Genomic DNA, 18041 nt, shown 5'->3' with positions numbered 1-18041 from the left:
GTAAACACATCTGCAGGAAAAAAAATGCCAAGAGTAATTAATGTCATGGGAAGACCAAGATTGTCGATGTCATACAACATGGCACATAATGACGGTGATGATTAGTTTATTATTGTCAAGTGTACCAAGATACTGTACATATCTCTCCTTACTGTTCACACAGATAACGCCATTCCACAGTGCACTGAGGTAGAACAAGGTAAAACAATAACAGGTGCAGACCAAAGCATAGAAGTCACTGTGAGAGGGCTCTGTACTCACGATATATATTATCTCTCTCTCTCGTGCTCTCGCTCTTTATCGAGTCTGGGAACTCAAAATAAAAGTAACACCAGACTGAGAGTAACAACAAAATAGCAACTGTGTCTCCTTCTCACTGTGCAAGAGCGTTAACTGTCTCTCCCTTGATATTGAGAGAATGCCTGTGTGATGTGGGGAACGTTGGAGTGAGCAGTAGTTTTTTGATGCACTTTCTTCGGGGGCTTTGTGATTGCTGGGAATGCTGATGCCCCTGGCTGGAATAAATGGGGGCAGCGGAGGGGGGGTTGATGCTGCTCGGATGTGGGAGGGGTTGGGTTTGTTCTGTCATTCATTCTTTGGGAATTTTCCTTCTGTTTCGAGGATGTCTGTGGTAAGTAAGAGTTTCAGGGTGTATATTGTATATGTTCTCTGATGCTAAATGGAGCCATTGAGCAATGAGAGTGCAGTGCGGTTTGTGATATCAAGAATCCATCTCACTGTGCAAAAGGTCTGTTGGGCCGAAGGGTCTGCCCCACACTGTATTGCTGAATAAGTTGAGCAGTGTACTAGTCAGGTACCTCAGTACGCGTGACCAGTTTACCATGCTTTGTTTCACCATTTGTTGAAGTGTTTGAAAATGCTGGTGTCACTGAGGATACATTTTCACTTGGGTTTACTTTCTCAGTACAGGAGGGACACTGGCAAGCTCGGTTAGAATCGAGTCCATTTGTCCAAATGTTGTACTTCCCTCTCTTGCCACAGGGAGGTGCTGTTGTTACAGCTCTGGGCTGCGTAATCGTGTAAGATCATGTGAAACAGTTTTCGAATTCCATAATAGAAAATAGTGGAACAATTAAACAGTGTCTGTGGAGAGGAAAACAGAACATATTTCAGACCAGTGACTTCTCATCATCAATAAAATATGCAACGTACACACTAGAAATTCTGCAGATGCTGGAAATCCAGAGCAAAACACACCACATGCTGGAGTAACTCAGTAGATCGGGCAGCATCTATGGAGAGGAATAAACAATTGATGGAGACCCTTCATCTGGACTGAAACTGGGTACCAGTCTCTGTTGTTTGAAAGGTTGTAATGCGGCCGGCTGGTGTTGAGCTGTGCAGGAATCTAGATTTAGGGAAAAGGCAGGATTACACTGTAGGGGTTGAACAGAGGTGTTGAGTAAAACAATTGCCCACTTTGTGTTTGGCCTTCCCATTTAGCAGAATCACGTTGTGAGCCCTGAATGGGTGGATCGGTATCATAGTCGTGACAACTCCTAGTGGTCTTGGCCCGAAACGTCGACTGTTTATTCATTTCTGTAGATGCTGCCTGACCTGCTGAGTTCCTCCTGCATTTTGTGTGTTGCTCTGGATTTCCAGCATCTTCAATTGGTGGTGTGAATATGGGATGAACTGCCAAGAGCAGTGGTTGAGGCAGGCAAGTTAGGAACATTTAAAATCCTTACAGAAAAGTACATCGATTAGAGAACGGCCAGACTGGTTCAAGCTGACAAGAAGGTGACTCTAACTCAGTTAGCCACACATTACAACAGTGGTGTGCAGAAGAGCATCTCTGAACGCACAACGCATTGAACCTTGAAGTGGACGGGCTGCAGCAGCAGGTGATAAACAGACACTCAGTGGCCACTGCATTGGCTGCAGGACGTACACAGCAAAGTGGCCACTCGCAGAGTGTCACTTTCAGCATTAACAAGTCGAGCCAAAAGGCCTTTTTCATGCTGTATGACTCTGTGACTCTACGAACTGTGCTGAAAGCTTGGATGCTGAACTTAGAGTTTTGGAACTGAATGTTTTTAAGATGGGGCTCAGCTTTCAACTGCCAGATTCGTTTCTTTTTTAAAATCTTTTCTTTTGAGTAGAAAGGCCATTCAGTCTATTGAGTCTGCTCCACATTTCCATCATGGCTGATCCTGGATCCCGCTCAACCCCATGCACCTGCCTTCTCACCATATCCTTTGAGACCCTGACCGATCAGAAAACTATCAACTTCTGCCTTAAGTAGCCCCATGGATTTGGCCTCCACCACAGTCTGTGGCAGAGATTTACTACACTCTGGCTAAAATATCCCTCCCTACCTCTGTTCTAAAGGTCACCTCTCAATTTTGAGACTGTACCCTCAAGTTATGGACACCCTCACCACAGGAAACATCCTCCCCACATCCACCCTATCTAGTCCTTTCAACATTCAGTAGGTTTCAATGAGATCTTCCCACCTTTTTCTAAATTCCAGTGAGTTCAGGCCCAAAGCTGCCAAACACTCCTCATATGTTAACCTCTTAATTCCCAGTATCGTCCCCATGAACCGCCTCTGGACTCTCTCCAATGACATCACATCCTGCTGAGACCTGCTGAAGGGTTCGGACTGAAATGGTGACTGTATTCCTTTCCATAGACGCTGCCTGGCCTGCTGAGTTCCTCCAGCATTTTGTGTGTGTTCCCTGTGTTTTGTCTCTAATTGTTTGAGGAAAGAAGTGTGATTCAGTGAAGTGAAATCTGTTTGGTTGCTTCATTTTTTTCCTTGCTGGCTTCGTGTCAACAGAACTTCACCGTTTTGTTTATCTCCAGTTTTATCCCACTTTCCTTTTGATCCTGTCTCTGCAAGGACTGGTGACATACAACTGTGGTTGCTTTTGGAGAAGTGACATTTAATTCAGGTTACTTAATGTTGCAAGCCTAGAAAGTTCAATCACTTCAATTCATTTATTAACCTTATAATCAGAATCTGATTATCACTGACGTTTGTTGTTTTGTTGCAGCAGTACAGTGCAATACATAAAAATTACTACAAGTAACGAAAGTTTCAAAGTACGTTTATTATCGAAGAATGTATAAATTATATAGCCTTGAGATTTGTTTACTTACGGGCAGACACAAAGCAAGAAACCCGAAAGACTATAAAAAAAGACTAACATCCGATGCACAGCGTGTGGTGAACTACGTATACCTGTCTGGACATGCCCCCTGCTGACTGCTCCTGTGGCTCCTCCCACAGACCCCTGTATAAAGGCGATTGGGGGCACTGCTCCTCCCTCAGTCTCGACATAGTCGTGGTCCCTTTTTCGCTGTTAATAAAAACCTATTGTTCACTTCCAGTCTCCTAGAGTTATTGATGGTGCATCAATTTTATTAACAGCGAATTTAAAACATGGAACGAATTTTACGACCGGACAGATTGGATATTGACCCTCAATCTCCCGAAGCCGGCATTGCTTTTGAACTCTGACTTGCATGCTTCGAATCGTACTTGGAGGAGATTCGAGTGACCGAGGCTGCTACAATGCACAGAGTTCTCCTCTCCAGGGTCAGTCCGCGGGTCTACTCCCTGATCAGGGACCTGCTGACCTACCAAGGGGCACTGGACGCCCTCAAAAGACAATACCTGCGGCCAGTGAACACCGTCTACACAAGTTATCGCTTAGCGACACGGCGGCAGCAGGCCAGAGAGTCGAGCGCTGAGTTTGTCCAGGCCCGACAGACACTCGTGCGGGCCTGTGACTGCAAGGAACTTACGACGGAACAGCATGCGGAGCTCCTGGTACGAGACACCTTCGTTATGGGGATCAGGTCAGTGTACGTGCGCCAGCACATACTGGAACACGCCGATCTTACCTTACATTCGGCAATCGAGCTGGCCGACACGCTGGAGGCCGCTCTGCACAACACTGATGCTGTCCAGGCGCGCAGTCTCCCGCCAGACCCGTGGATGCTGCAGACCCCACAACCCACCGGCGAATTGACCTCTGCTGCTGCCAGTCGCAAGTCAGCGCAGTGTTACTTCTGGGGACTCGAAAAGCACCCCTGAAAACGCTGCCCGGCCCGAGAAGCTACCTGCTCCAGCTGTGGAAAGAAGGGCCATTTCGCCAAGGCCTGTAAGTCCAAACCACGAGCGGGGTCGAGCAGCGCCGCGTGCGAGGCATGGGGGTCGCCATCTTGGTCGCCGCCATCTTGCCTGCCCACCATGTGCGAGGCATGGGGGTCGCCATCTTGGTCGCCGCCACCTTGCCTGCCCGCCATGTGCGAGGCATGGGGGTCGCCATCTTGGTCGCCGCCATCTTGCCTGCCCGCCATGTGCGAGGCATGGGGGCGGCCATCTTTGTCGGCGCCACCTCGCCCTGCCTCCGACCCACAGGTGCTTACTGGGCACCAAGACAGCGGTTCAACTCTGGCCTCCATAACCCTCGACCAAAGAACCCCACACCAGCTTGCCAGGTCAATGGTGGACATCCTGGTGGAGGGGCACAGGACTCGCTGCCTGTTTGACATGGGCAGCACTGAGAGTCTTATTCACCCGGACACGGAGCAACGCTGCGGACTCGTGACACGGCCGGTAAGCCAGAGGGTCACCATGGCTTCTGGGTCGCCTCCCACAGACATCGGGGGGGGGGGGGGGTTGTGTAGCGACATTGGTGGTGCAGGGCACAGAATATCGGGACTTTGCGTTACTGGTCATGCCTCAACTGTGTGCCCCTGTGCTGTTGGGGCTTGACTTCCAGAGCCACCTGAAAAGTGTGACAATGGAGTATGACGGGCCCCTCCCACCAATCACTGTCAGGAATCCTCAGTTCTGTGGGACTTCGTCATATACCCCGCTACTGACCACACACACAGACCAACCCGCACATCCCACCCAACACCATGCCAACAGCCGCGCTACTGACACCACTTGCAGCCTCTCCCCCACTGCTGTTCGCCAACCTGACCCCCAACTGTAAACCTGTGGCAACTAAAAGCAGGCGGTACAGCGCGGGGGACAGGGCCTTCATTAAGTCGGAGGTGCAGCGGCTGCTCAGGGAGGGGATCATTGAGCCAAGCACAAGTCCTTGGAGGGCCCAGGTGGTCGTGGTTCGGAATGGACAGAAAAATAGGATGGTCGTGGACTATAGCCAGACCATCAATAGGTTCACGCAGCTTGACGCGTACCCCCTACCCCGCATCACGGATATGGTCAACCAGATAGCTCAGTACAAGGTGTACTCAACCAGAGACCTAAAATCCGCTTAACATCAGTTCCCCGTCCACCCAGAGGACCGCCTCTACACCGCCTTCGAGGCAGGCGGCAGGCTCTATCACTTCCTGCGTGTCCCCTTCAGTGTCATGAATGGTGTCTCTGTCTTCCAGAGGGAAATGGACTGGGTGGTGGACCAGTGCCAACTGAAGGCCACGTTCCCATATCTGGATAACATCACCATCTGCGGTCACGACTGGCAGGATCACGACACCAACCTCCAACAATTTTTCCAAACGGCCAAAGCTCTTAACCTCACCTATAACAGGGACAAGTGTGTGTTCGGAACCACCCGACTTGCTATTCTTGAGTATGTCGTGGAGAACGGGGTCATTGGCCCTGACCCCGACCGTATGCACCCCCTGTTGGAACTCCCTCTTCCCACCACCCTCAGAGCCCTCAAACGGTGCGTGGGCTTCTTTTCCTATTAGGCCCAATGGGTCCATCACTACGCAGACAAGGCCCGCCCCCGGTCAAGTCCACCGCATTTCCCCTCTCTGCCGAGGCCTGCGCAGCCTTCAGCTGCATTAAAGGGGACATTACCAAAGCAACGATGCATGCAGTGGACGAGACCATTCCCTTCCAAGTAGAGAGTGACGCCTCTGACTTTGCGCTGTACCCTTCAAGGCCCTGAAATTCGGCACTCCGCAGTGGAGAGAGAAGCCCAGGCCATAGTGGAAGCTATTAGGCGCTGGAGGCACTATCTCGCCGGCAAAAGGTTCACCTTGCTGACCGACCAGCGCTCAGCCGCGTTCATGTTTAGCAACCAACAGTGGGGCAAAATCAAAAATGGTAACACTTTGCGGTGGAGAATGGAACTCTCCACCTACAACTATGACATCCTGTACCGGCCTGGAAGGCTCAATGAGCCCCCTGATGCCCTATCCCGGGGAGCGTGTGCCAGCACACAGCTCGACCGGCTATACGCGCTCCATGCACAACTTTGCCATCCGGGGGTCACCCGATTTTACCATTTTGTGAAAGCCCAGAACCTGCCTTACTCCCTGGAGGACATCAGGACGATGACCAGGGACTGCCAAACCGCTGAGTGCAAACCACATTTCTACCGTCCTGAAAAGGCACAACTTATCAAGGCCTGAAGGGCGGGAGGACACGGTCTCCATCCGGGACCTGGCACCCGCAGGAGCACCAGACCCCTACCCTGAACGAGACCCCTACCCTGAACGCTCCATGGTGACTGTGGACCCCGTACCCACCAATGTATATACCCACGAGACACTGCGCACGCCCAGCCCTACACCGACTCCTCCCGACACTCCTATACCGGGCGCCACGCACACACATGAGGGGTTACTGACACCTAACGGGCTGGCACTTCCAGTCAGGCCGGGGCCAGCACAACCACCATCACCGGTGCAAACACCACTGGTGCTACGTGGATCACAGTGACGGACTCGGCTGCCTGATAGACACGACCTGTGAAAATACTTGTCAGAAACTTTGCCCTGTCGGGACTCTCTTTTAAAACAAAGGGGGGGTGAATGGGGTAAACTATGTATACCTGTCTGGACACGACCCCCCCCCCCCGCTGACTGCTCCTGTGGCTCCTCCCACAGACCCCTATATAAAGGGGATTGGGGGCACTGCTCCTCCCTCAGTCTCGACATAGTCGTGGTCCCTTTTTTGCTGTTAATAGAAGCCTATCATTCACGTCCAGCCTCCTAGAGTTATTGATGGTGCATCACAGAGAAAGGGGGAAAACACAAATCATGCTAACAAGAGAAGTGAGCAACAACAGTCTGAACCAAATTAGATCTGAACCCTAATGCGGAGCAGCCTGGGGCAGGCCCAAAGCCTTGGCATCAGTTCATCATATTAGTGGACACAGAGCACAGCAGCCAGGGACAGCCTCAGCGCCGTGGAGAGAGGAGTGATCATCCCAGGAGAATTATTAAAAATAAATTAGTAGCGCAAAGAGACGGCAAAATAGTTGGTTAATTGTCCATTCTGAAATCTGATGGCGGTGGGGAAGAAGCTGTTCCTCAAATGTTGGGTATGTATCTTCAGGCTCCCGTACCTTCTCGTTGATGGCAGCAATGAGAAAAGGGCACGTCCTGGTTGATGAGGGCCCTGAATGATGGATGTTGGCTTCATCGCCTATTGAAGATGTCCTTGTTGCAGGAGGCTAGTGCCCTTGATAGAGCTGGCTGAGTTGACAACTCTCTGGGACGTTTTTCTGATCCTGTGACTGGTGCCTCCATGCCTGACAGTATTTATTGGAAAAACAAGGCGCTTGTGGGATTGATATGTGTGTAGTTTTTGTACAGTTGGAAAGCTTTGGTCCCAGTGTTCATCTGTACCGACAGCTGGGTGTTGAGGCAAGCAGTTTGAAGTGGCGTGGTAGAGCAGTAGGTAGCAGAATGTTATTACAGAACCAGCAACCCTGGTTCAATTACCGCCACTGTCTGTAAGGAGTTTGCATGCTCGTGGGATTCCTCCAGGTGCTCTGGTTTTCTCCCACAGTGTGAAGTCGTACAGCTTAGAAGGTTAGCTGGGGTTAAATCAGTGGGTTGCTCGGTGGAAGGGCCAGAAGGGCCTGTTCTGTGCTCTGTCTCTGAGTAAATAGGAACCTACACTACAGGCATCATTAAGGTGCAGAAATAGAATTATCTAGAAATAGAAAGCATTTGCAAAGTAGTGAATACCCTGCCTTTGGGTCATCTGATTCATCTGTACAGAATGATTTCCTTCAGGATACACTTGTTCAGAATATGCCGGCTGAGATTGTACATCCCTTGTCGGTTTACAGTATCTAGCAGAGTGCGTGTCTGAACAGTGGATGTTATCCTATTCTGGATGCTGAGACCACCGACAAGAGTTTCAACTTAGTGCCTTCCCACACTGAGACACACACTCTTATCTTAGGATCAACTTCTTCCTGCCTACCGTCAGATTTCTGAATGGTCCAGTACACTACCTCACTATTTTGCAATTTTGTGGGTGATACCTCCGGCATCTTGTGGGTGATAGACGCTGTCTGACCTGCTGAGTTCCTCTGGCATCTTGTGGGTGATAGACGCTGTCTGACCTGCTGAGTTCCACCGGCATCTTGTGGGTGATAGACGCTGTCTGACCTGCTGAGTTCCTCCGGCATCTTGTGGGTGATAGACTCTGTCTGACCTGCTGAGTTCCTCCGGCATCTTGTGGGTGATAGACGCTGTCTGACCTGCTGAGTTCCTCCGGCATCTTGTGGGTCATAGACGCTGTCTGACCTGCTGAGTTCCTCCGGCATCTTGTGGGTGGTAGACGCTGTCTGACCTGCTGAGTTCCACCGGCATCTTGTGGGTGATAGACGCTGTCTGACCTGCTGAGTTCCTCTGGCATCTTGTGGGTCATAGACGCTGTCTGACCTGCTGAGTTCCACCGGCATCTTGTGGGTGATAGACGCTGTCTGACCTGCTGAGTTCCTCTGGCATCTTGTGGGTCATAGACGCTGTCTGACCTGCTGAGTTCCACCGGCATCTTGTGGGTGGTAGACACTGTCTGACCTGCTGAGTTCCTCCGGCATCTTGAGGGTGGTAGACACTGTCTGACCTGCTGAGTTCCTCTAGCATCTTGTGGGTGCTGCTCATTTCCAGCATCTGCAGATTATCCTGTATCAGTGTTTCCGATTTGAAGTTTCCCAGCAGCTCTTACAGATCAGCATCAGAACCTGTTTGCACAGAGAGTGGCGGATGTGCTGGCGGGCATGTTGTAGAGGTAGATACATTAGGGACTCTTAAGAAATCTCAGATAGGCACACGGATGAAAGAAAAATGGAGCGCTGTGTAGGAGGGAAGGGTTAAATTGATCTTAGCAAAGGTTAATAGTTTGGCACAGCATGATGGGCTGATGGTTCTGTACCGTTCTGTTATGTTCTATACCGCTCTATTTGTTTTGTACTCTGTCTCCAGACCCGAAGCAGTTAGCCCAGTTGTAGGGTGCCAGTGACTTCTGTTAACAGAGCAAAGCTCAGAAATTCAGTCTTGCACCTTCAGCTTTCTTTAGCTCTGTTGGGTTTGTCACATATTCCATCAAGTTCACGATCAAGTTTATTGTCATCTGACTCTACAACCAAACCAAACAATGTCTTTCCAGACCACAGTACACCGATACAACATATGTCACACACAGCACATAAAACAAAATATTATCATCAATAAGTTAATAAAATATAATTCAAAATGCACTTAGTGAAGCACAGGTAAACATCTCGCTGTCCCTGTGACGAGACCTCAGTGGTGGCAGGGTATTCATTAGTCTCACAGCCTGAGGGAAGAAGCTGTTACCCAGTCTGGCAGTCCTCATCCTGATGCCCCTGTACCTCTTTCCTGAGGGTACTGGGTCAAAGAGATTCTGGGATAGGTGGTAGGGATCCTCAACAATGCTTTGGGCCCTTCCTATACAATACTCCTGGTAAATGTTACAAATGGGAGCAGGCCACGTTGGCTTTTACAGTCCCTCGTACGGTCTTGTGGTCTGATCATTATTGCCTCGGCTTTATCCGACACAAGTTGCAATTACCTTGCTCCTTCCACATTCCACGGACGCTCTGAATTGTTTCCTAGTGGTTGTTGTTCTGAGGTGTTAATGTTACACGTGGAATTTGCACGCCTAATGTAAAAGCACTAGCCAGTCTGTCTTCGCGGTGCTGATCTAAAGATATTAGAATCAGAATCCAGTTTATCACTGACATATGCTGTGAAATTTGCTTTGCAGCAGCATTACAGGGCAAGACGTAAAGATTACAGTCAGAAATAGGCACTCAGTAGCCACTTAGTCTGGTTCACCTGCGCACCTCATTCATACAATATCAAATCAGCCGACCATGTGGCAGCAACTCAATGCATAAAAGCATGCAGACATGGTCAAAATGTTCATGTGATGTTCAGACCAAACATCAAAATGAGGAAGAGATGTGATCTCAGTGATTTTGGCCTCGGAATGATTGTTGGTGCCAGACAGGGTGGTTTGAGTATCTGAGAATCTGTTGGCTTGCTAGGATTTTTATGCAAAACAATCTTTAGAGTTTACAAAGAATGATGCAAAATATGAAGAAAAACGTCCAGTGAGCTGCAGTTCTGTGGGCAAAATGCCTTGTTCATGAGAGAGGTCAGAGGAGAACGGCCAGACTGGTTCAAGGTGACAGTAACTCAAATAACCGCACATTACAACAGTGGTGTGCAGATGAGCATCTCTGAATGCACAACACATTGAACCTTGAGTTGGTTGGGCTACAGCAGCAGAAAATCACAAACGTATTCTCAGCAGCCACTTCATAGGTACAAGAGTGTATACACAAAAAATTAAATAAGTAGTGCAAAGAGAGAACAAAACTAGTGAGGTAGTGTTCATGGGTTCATTGTCTGTTCAGAAATCTGATGGTGGAGGGCAAGAAGCTGTTCCTGAAATGTTGAGTATGTGGCTTCAGGCTCCTGTACCACATCCTCCATGGTAGCAAAGAGAAGAGGGTGATGGGGGTCCTTAATGATGGATGCCATCTTTTTGAGTCATCTCCCTATGAAAATGTCTTCATGGTGGGGAATAATGTGAAGACAGTTACTTGTTTGACACTCTAGATCGAGTTAGGCACAAAGAGTCTTCTGTTCAATAAAAACACCCAAAATGTTTCAGCTTTGACACTAAACTCTATACTTTATTATTCAGACCCCTGAATTGGCATTTGCAATAGTGACCTTCTGAATGAGTATCTTATAATGGCAAAGTCAAGTTTTTAAGTATTTTTATTTTGTAGTCCCTTGCAGGAGTCAGATGAACAAAAGAGACTTCTTGTGACAGTTTGGAACCGAGACAAAAATTCAAGGTAAGACTGTTTAAGATATTTTTTTCTGTTATATTACAAATGTGCTACATTTCTCTGATATTCAAGCAAATTACAAGCATCGCACTAATTTATCTGTCAAAGTTCTGTATGTGATCTGCCAAATGCTTCAGCAGGAATGTAGTTTTAAGTCTCCTAAGCCAACATACGACATAGAACACAACAGTGCAATACGGGCCCTTCAGCCCAAGATGCTGTGCTGACCTTTTAACCTATCAATCTAACCCTTCTCTTTGACATAGCTTTCCATTATTTCTATAATCCACATGCCAATCGAAGAGTCTCTTAAATGTCCCCAATGTATCTGCCTCTACCACCTCCCCTGGCAGGGTGTTCTCTGCACCCACCACTCTCTGTGAAACACATCTACCTCTAACATCCCCCAACCACCACACACAACATGCTGGAGAAACTCAGCAGGCCAGGCAGTGTCTATGGAGAAGAGTACAGTCGACATTTCTTGCTGAGGTCCTTCATCCTGAAGATGGGGGGAAGGCATGAGTGCAAACTAGTAGGTGATCAGTGAGATCTGGTGGGGGGGGGGAGGCGCACAGTGAAGTAAGAAGCCGGGAAGTGATAGGTGGAAAAGGTAAAGGGCTGAGGAAGGAGGAATCTGATAGGAGGCGAGAGTGGAACATGGGAGAAAGTGAAGAGGAATGGGCAACAGAGTAAAGTGATGGGCAGGTGAGGAAAAGAGGAGAGGAAGGGGAGTCAGAATTGCGAATGGAAAAGAAGAGGGAGTAGGAAAAAGATCACCAGAAGCTGAAGAAATTGATGGTCATTCCATCATGTTGGAAGCTACCCAGAAAGAATATGAGGTGTTGCTCCCGCAACCTGAGAATGGCCTAACAACTCAGCCTACTTGCCTTAGGAAGGTCATGATTCTTCCTTGCAAGCATTTTTCTAAAAGTTGATAAATTTGTGGAAATGTATTCCAAATTTTCTCTGTTTAATTGCTCATTGAACCAATACAAGTTGGAGCATGATTGCCCAATGCTTTCTTCAATTAAGTTAATGGAATTCAAAAACTTAAACCTCTTTTAGTTTCAGAGGGCATTTCTTAAATTGTTCATTCTAGACTTTTCTTTGGCACTCTGGTTGGGTGCAGTCTTTTATTGATTTATTGTATTCATTGAGTATGCCCGCAAGAAAATGAATCTCAGGGTTGTATATTGTTATTCCTCTCCGCACCTTAGACCATAAGATATAGGAGCAGAATTAGGCCATTCAGCCCATCAAGTCTACTCTGCCATTCCATCGTGGCTGATCCTGGATCCCATTCAACCCCATATACCTGCCTTCTTGCCTTGACCAATCAGGAAACTTTCAATTTCCACCTTAAATACACCCACGGACTTGGCCTACACCACAGTCTGTGGCAGAGATTTACTAATCTCTGGCTAAAAACATCCCTCCTTACCTCTGTTCTAAAAGGTCACCCCTCAGTTTTGAGGTTGTGCCCTCTAGTTCTGGATACCCACAGATTAGGAAACATCCTCTCCATTTGCACCCTATCAACTTTTGGTAGGTTTCAATGAGATCCCCCCATATTCTTCTAAATTCCAGTGAGTACAGGCCTAAAGCTGCCAAACACACCTCACATGTTAACCCCTTCATTCCCAGAATCACTCTCATGAACCTCCTCTGGACTCTCTCCTCTAATGACAAAAAATTTATCTTGTTAAGCAGCTTCATGTGTGGCACCTTATCAAGTGCCTTCTGGAAATCCAAGTAAATGACATCCACAGCCTCTCCTTTGTCCACCCTGCTTGTTACTTCCTCAAAGAACTTGAACAGATTTGTCAAGCAAGATTTCAATACTAGCTCCTTTACCATAGCATTGGAAAGGAATAGGAACAGACAAGTTAGGGAAACATTTAATTGGAGTGAGGGGAAATATAAGGCCATCAGGCAGGAACTAGGAAGCATAATTTGGGAACATATGTTCTCGGGGAAATGTATGGAAGAATTGTGGCATATGTTCAATAGACGATAGTCAAAAGGTGCAGGAGTAGGCCATTCGGCCCTTCGAGCCAGCACCGCCATACACTGTGATCATGGTTGATCATCCACAATCAGTACTCCGTTCCTGCCTTCTGCCCATATCCCTTGACTCCGCTATCTTTAAGAGTTCTATCTAACTCTTTCTTGAAAGCATCCAGAGAATTGGCCTCCACTGCCTTCTGAGGCAGAGTATTCCACAGATCCACAACTCTCTGGGTGAAAAAGTTTCTCCTCAACTCCGTTCTAAATGGCCTACCCCTTATTCTTAAACTGCGGCCTCTGGTTCTGGACTCCCCCAACATCGGGAACATGTTTCCTGCCTCTAGCTTGTCCAATCCCTTAATAATCTTATATATTTCAATCAGATCCCCTCTCATCCTTCAAATTCCAGTGTATACAAGCCCAGTTGCTCCAATCTTTCAACATATGACAGTCCAGCAATCCTGGGAATTAAGCTTGTGAACCTACGCTGCACTCCCTCAATAGCAAGAATGTCCTTCCTCAGATTTGGGGACCAGGGGATATCTGTGTAGAGTTCTGCATCAGTACGTTCCAGTGAGACAGGGAAAGGTTGGTAGGAACAGGAACCATGGTGTACAAAGGCTGTTGTGAATCTAGTCAAGAAGAAAAGAAAAGGTTACGAAAGGCTCAAAAAACCAGGTAATGATAGAAATCTAGCAAATTATAAGGCTAGCAGGAAGGAGCTTAAGAAAGAAATTAGGCGAGCCTGAAGGGGCCATGAGAAGGCCTTGGCGGACAGGATTAAGGAAAACCCCAAGGTATTCCACAAATATGTGAAGAGCAAGAGGATAAGACGTGAGAGAATAGGACCAATCAAATGTGACAATGGAAAAGTGTGTATGGAACTGGAGGAGATAACAGAGGTACTTAATGAATACTTTGCTTCAGTATTCACTATAGAAAAGGATCTTGGTGATTGTTGGGATTACTTACAACAGACTGAAAAGCTTGAGCATGTAGATATTAAGAAAGAGGATGTGCTGGAGCTTTTGGAAAGCACAAGTTGGACAAGTCACCAGGACTCCAGGCTACTGCGGGAGGCAAGGGAGGAAATTGCTGAGACTCTGGTGATGATTTTTGCAACATCAATGAGGACAGGAGAGGTTCCAGAGAATTGGAGGGTTGCAGATGTTGTTCCATTATTCAAGAAAGGGAGTGGGGATAGCCCAGGAAATTACAGACCAGTGAGTCTTACTTCAGTGGTTGGTAAGTTAATGGAGAAGATCCTGAGAGGCAGGATTTATGAACATTTGGAGGCATAATATGATTAGGAATAGTCAGCATGGCTTTGTTGAGGGCAAGTTGTGCCTTACAAGCCTAATTGAATTTTTTGAGGATATGACTAAACACATTGATGAAGGTAGAGCAGTAGATATAGTGTATATGAATTTCAGCAAGGTATTTGATAAGGTACCCCATGCAAGGCTTATTGCGAAAGTAAGGAAGCATGGGATCCGAGGGGACATTGCTTTGTGGATCCAGAACTGACTTGCCCACAAGAATGCAAAGAGTGGTTGTAGACGGGTCATATTCTGCATGGAGGCTGGTGACCAGTGGTATGCCTCAGGGTTCTCGGACCCCTACTCAATGTGATTTTTATAAATGATCTGGATGAGTAAGTGGAGGGATGGATTAGTAAATATGCTGATGACATAAAGGTTTGAGGTGTTGTGGACAGTGTGGAGGGTTGTCGGAGGTTACAGCAGGATATCGATAGGATATAAAACTGGGCAGAGAAGTGGCAGATGGAGTTAAACCCAGATAAGTGTGAGGTGGTTCATTTTGGTAGGTCAAATATGATGGCAGAATATAGTATTAATGGTAAGACTCTTGGCAGTGTGGAGGATCAGAGGGACCTTGGGATCCGAGTCCACAGGACACTCAAAGCTGCTGTGCAGGTTGACCCTGTGGTTAAGAAAACATACATGGCTTTGGCCTTCATCAATCATGGGATTGAGTTTAGGAGCTGAGAAGTAATGTTGCAGCTATATAGGACCGTGGTCACACCCAACTTGGAGTACTGTGCTCAGTTCTGGTCGCCTCACTACAGGAAGGACGTGGAAGCCATAGAAAGGGTGCAGAGGAGATTTACAAGGATGTTGCCTGGATTGGGGAGCATGCCTTATGAGAATAGGTTGAGTGAACTTGGCCTTTTCTCTGTGGAGCGACAGAGGATGAGAGGTGACCTGAGAGGTGTACAAGATAATGAAAGGCATTGATCATGTGGATAGTCAGAGGCTTTTTCCCAGGGCTGAAATGGCTAGCACGAGAGGGCACCGTTTTAAGGTGCTTGGAAGTAGGTACAGAGGAGATGCCAGGGGTAAGTCTTTCACTCAGAGAGTGGTAATGCGTGGAATGGGCTACCAGCAACAATAGTGGAGGCAGATACTATAGTGTCTTTTAAGAGACTCCTGGTCAGGTACATGGAGCTCAGAAAAATAGAGAGCTGTGGGTAAGCCGAGGTAGTTCTAAGGTAAGGACATGTTTGGCACAGGTTTGTGGGCCGAAGGGTCTGTATTATGCCGTAGGTTTTCTATGTTTCTATGTTCTATTTCACTTTACAGAAACCAAGCTGACTTTGACTTTATCATTAGTCTCCAAGTACTCCAAACCCAATTAAGAATGGAGTCCAACACTTTCCCAACCACTGAGGCTAGGATGCTGATGATTTCCTTTCTTTTGCTTTCCTCCCTTCTTAAAGAGTGGAGTGACATTTGCAATCTTCCAGTCCTCTGGGACCATGCCAGAACCAAGTGATCTTGAAAGGTCATGACCAATGCATCTGTTATCTCTTCAGCAATCTCTCTCAGGACTCTGGGATGTAGTCCATCAGGTCCAGTTGACTTATCCACCTCAAAACCTTTCAGTTTGCCTTGTGGCACATCAGGCGACAACCTCATCATTTCTTTAGCATTTGTTCTTTTTATGAGGCAGAGTTGCTAGCTCAACACTCGCTCCTGATGCGTAGAAAGCATGCAAGGAGCCGGCTGGATTTGAACCCAGGACCACCCATCTCAAAGTCTGGTGTGAATACCACTACACCACTGGCTGTCAGGGTTGCATATACATACTTTGATAATAAATTTACTTTGACCTTTGACATCTGATGTAAATTGATAAGATTTATTTAACTCTTACAGATGCAGTGAGCTCCTGGGATGTATGAGTTTTGGAGTGAAGTCACTACTTGAGTTGGAGAAGGCAAGTACTGGATGTATTTCATTTTCATTTCTGAAATTCTGAAACCACATTAAACTAAAGCCTCCAAACAACAAAACTCGATTTCTCACCCTGACCGTCAGACCAGTTGCTTGACTGGCTGATGTGCGGCAGGGAGCTGAGTACTTTTTGGAACTCCTGACTGGGCTGTCGTCATAAAGGTTTCTTAGGCACTCAGTAAAGGGCAATGGAAAGAAGCAAGGTGTGAGTGGCATGGCCATCGTTGGAGTGGACAGTATTAGAGTGGTCAGGCATTGATTCAAGAGGCTTCGGCAAGAACAGGCTTGAGCAAACACAGATGGAGGTTCTACGTAAATTTCTAAGATCTGAGCCATAGAGTCATGGAGAAGTACAGCTTAGAAACAGGCCCTCTGGCCCAACTAGTCCATACTGAAACTATTTAAACTGCCCACTCCCATCAACCTGCACCAGGACCATAGCTCTCTGTATCCCTACCATCCATGTACCTATCCAAGCTTCTCTGAAGCGTTGAAATCAAGCTTGCTTGGACCACTTGTGCTGGCAGCTCATTACACACTCTCACGACCCTCTGAGTGAAGGTTTCTCTTGAACTTCTCACTTTTCACCCTTAACCCCTGACCCTGGTTGTAGTCCCACCCAACCTCAGTGGAAAAAGCCTGCTTGCATTTACCCTGTCTTTACCCCTCATCATTTTGTATACCTCTGTCAAATCTCCTCTCAATCTTGTATGTTTTAAAGAATACAGTCCTAACCTATTCAATCTTTCCTTATAACTCAGCTCTTCCAGACCCAACAACATCCTTGCAACTTTTCTCTTTTTCAACCTTGTTTACATCTGCCCTGTTAGTAGGTGACCAAAACTGCACACAATACCCCAGACTGGGCCTCACCAGTGTCTTATACAACTTCAACACAACATCCCATCTCCTGTACTCAATACATTGACTTATGAAGGCCAAAGTACTAAAAGCTTTCTTTACGATCCTATCTACCTGTGACGCCACTTTCAATAAATTATGGACCTGTGTTCCCAGATCACTTTGTTCTACCTCAGTGTCCCCCGTTCACTGTGTTGGCCCTACCGAGTGCAAAACCTCGCACTGGTCTGCATTAAATTTATCTGCCATTTTTCAGCCCATTTCTTCATCCCGCTGCAAGCCATGATAACCTTCCTTGTTGTCCACTACACACCACCCCCCCCAATCTTGGTGTCCATCTGTAAAATTTGCTTATCCAGTTAACCGCATTATCATCCGGATCATTGATATAGATGACAAACAACAGCATTGATCCCTGTGGCACACCACTAGTCACACGCCCCCAGTCAGAGAGGCAACCCTCTACCACCACTCTTTGGCTTCTCCCACAAAGCCAATGTCAAATCCAATTTACAGCCTCATCCTAAATGAAATTTTTTGACCAGCTTCCCATATGGGACCTTGTCAAATGCCTTACTTATGTCCATGTAGACAACATTCATTGCCTTGTCTTCATCAACTTTCTTGGTAACTCCCTCAAAAAACTATTTAAGATTGTTTAGACATGACCTTCCATGCACAAAGCCATGCCGATTATCCTTAATCAGTCCATGTTTATCTGGTCCCTTAGAATACCTTCCAATAACTTTCCCACAACCGAAGTCAGGCTCACCGGCCTATAATTTCCTGGCTTCTGTTTAGAGCCTTTTTTAGACAGTAGAACAAC

At 47.2% G+C, this 18041-nt stretch overlaps 1 protein-coding gene across 6 annotated transcripts in view; it reads left to right on the top strand.

Moving 5' to 3' along the window:
• Nucleotides 1-18041, top strand: part of rgs3a (regulator of G protein signaling 3a) — a 453555-nt gene that overhangs the window by 31675 nt on the left and 403839 nt on the right. For all 6 annotated transcript variants that reach the window (XM_059994026.1, XM_059994027.1, XM_059994028.1 and 3 more), the window contains 2 exons: nucleotides 11025-11093; nucleotides 16277-16337. In XM_059994026.1, the coding sequence (XP_059850009.1) occupies nucleotides 11025-11093; nucleotides 16277-16337 (130 nt within the window). The remainder of the gene's footprint in view (nucleotides 1-11024; nucleotides 11094-16276; nucleotides 16338-18041) is intronic.

Source organism: Hypanus sabinus, chromosome 18, assembly GCF_030144855.1.
Source record: "Hypanus sabinus isolate sHypSab1 chromosome 18, sHypSab1.hap1, whole genome shotgun sequence".
In the NCBI taxonomy this organism is placed as follows: Eukaryota; Metazoa; Chordata; class Chondrichthyes; order Myliobatiformes; family Dasyatidae; genus Hypanus; species Hypanus sabinus.
Note: the sequence above shows the minus strand (reverse complement) of the source record. Positions and strands in the feature narration are given on the sequence as shown.